Genomic DNA, 542 nt, shown 5'->3' on the forward strand with positions numbered 1-542 from the left:
ATTTTTACCATGATTAATTTTACCCCCGGAATACCTGGATGATTGCACTGCCTCGCTTCCTCGCTCTAAACTGGCACCAGTGCCGGTCATGACACGGCGCTACGATATCAAACAGGCTCACCTGGAGACAGCTGTGATTGGCAGGTGCTCACCTGGTGTCTCCCGCCGGGTTCATCGCGCTGGCAGAGGCGTGCAGAAGCGTTAGCGTCAGCGTCAGCGTCAGCGTCACCCCCGAACGCTGGTCTCGGGGCTCCTCTCTGTCCCACAGGTCTCCTGCAGCCCAGTCCGTAACCCGGAGGTAAAGCACCTTTGACCCCGTCCGCCCCCTGGCCCCGCCCTCGCGCTGGCAGTGAAAGTCACAGGTGATTTACTGGCTGCTGTGTCACTGTGGCACGGGAGGTAAACAGTAACCTGGTGCCTCACACATGACCCCTGAATCTCCAATCCTCAGTCTCAGCCGTGCTTCTGGTGTTCTGCAGAGCGTGAGACACTTCCTCTGAAGCCACTCTGTTTACACGGCCAGGAGGGGCGGCCATTTTGTC

At 58.7% G+C, this 542-nt stretch overlaps 1 protein-coding gene across 1 annotated transcript in view; it reads right to left on the reverse strand.

Moving 5' to 3' along the window:
- The window catches only part of LOC133130448 (stimulated by retinoic acid gene 6 protein-like), a 14,596-nt gene extending 14,322 nt beyond the window's left edge, over positions 1 to 274 (reverse strand). Inside the window, exon 1 of the mRNA XM_061245054.1 lies at positions 153 to 274. Coding sequence (XP_061101038.1) covers positions 153 to 175 — 23 coding nt within the window. The 5' untranslated portion in view covers positions 176 to 274. The remainder of the gene's footprint in view (positions 1 to 152) is intronic.
- Between the last annotated feature and the right edge of the window lie 268 nt (positions 275 to 542).

This window comes from Conger conger, chromosome 6 (genome assembly GCF_963514075.1).
Source record: "Conger conger chromosome 6, fConCon1.1, whole genome shotgun sequence".
In the NCBI taxonomy this organism is placed as follows: domain Eukaryota; kingdom Metazoa; phylum Chordata; class Actinopteri; order Anguilliformes; family Congridae; genus Conger; species Conger conger.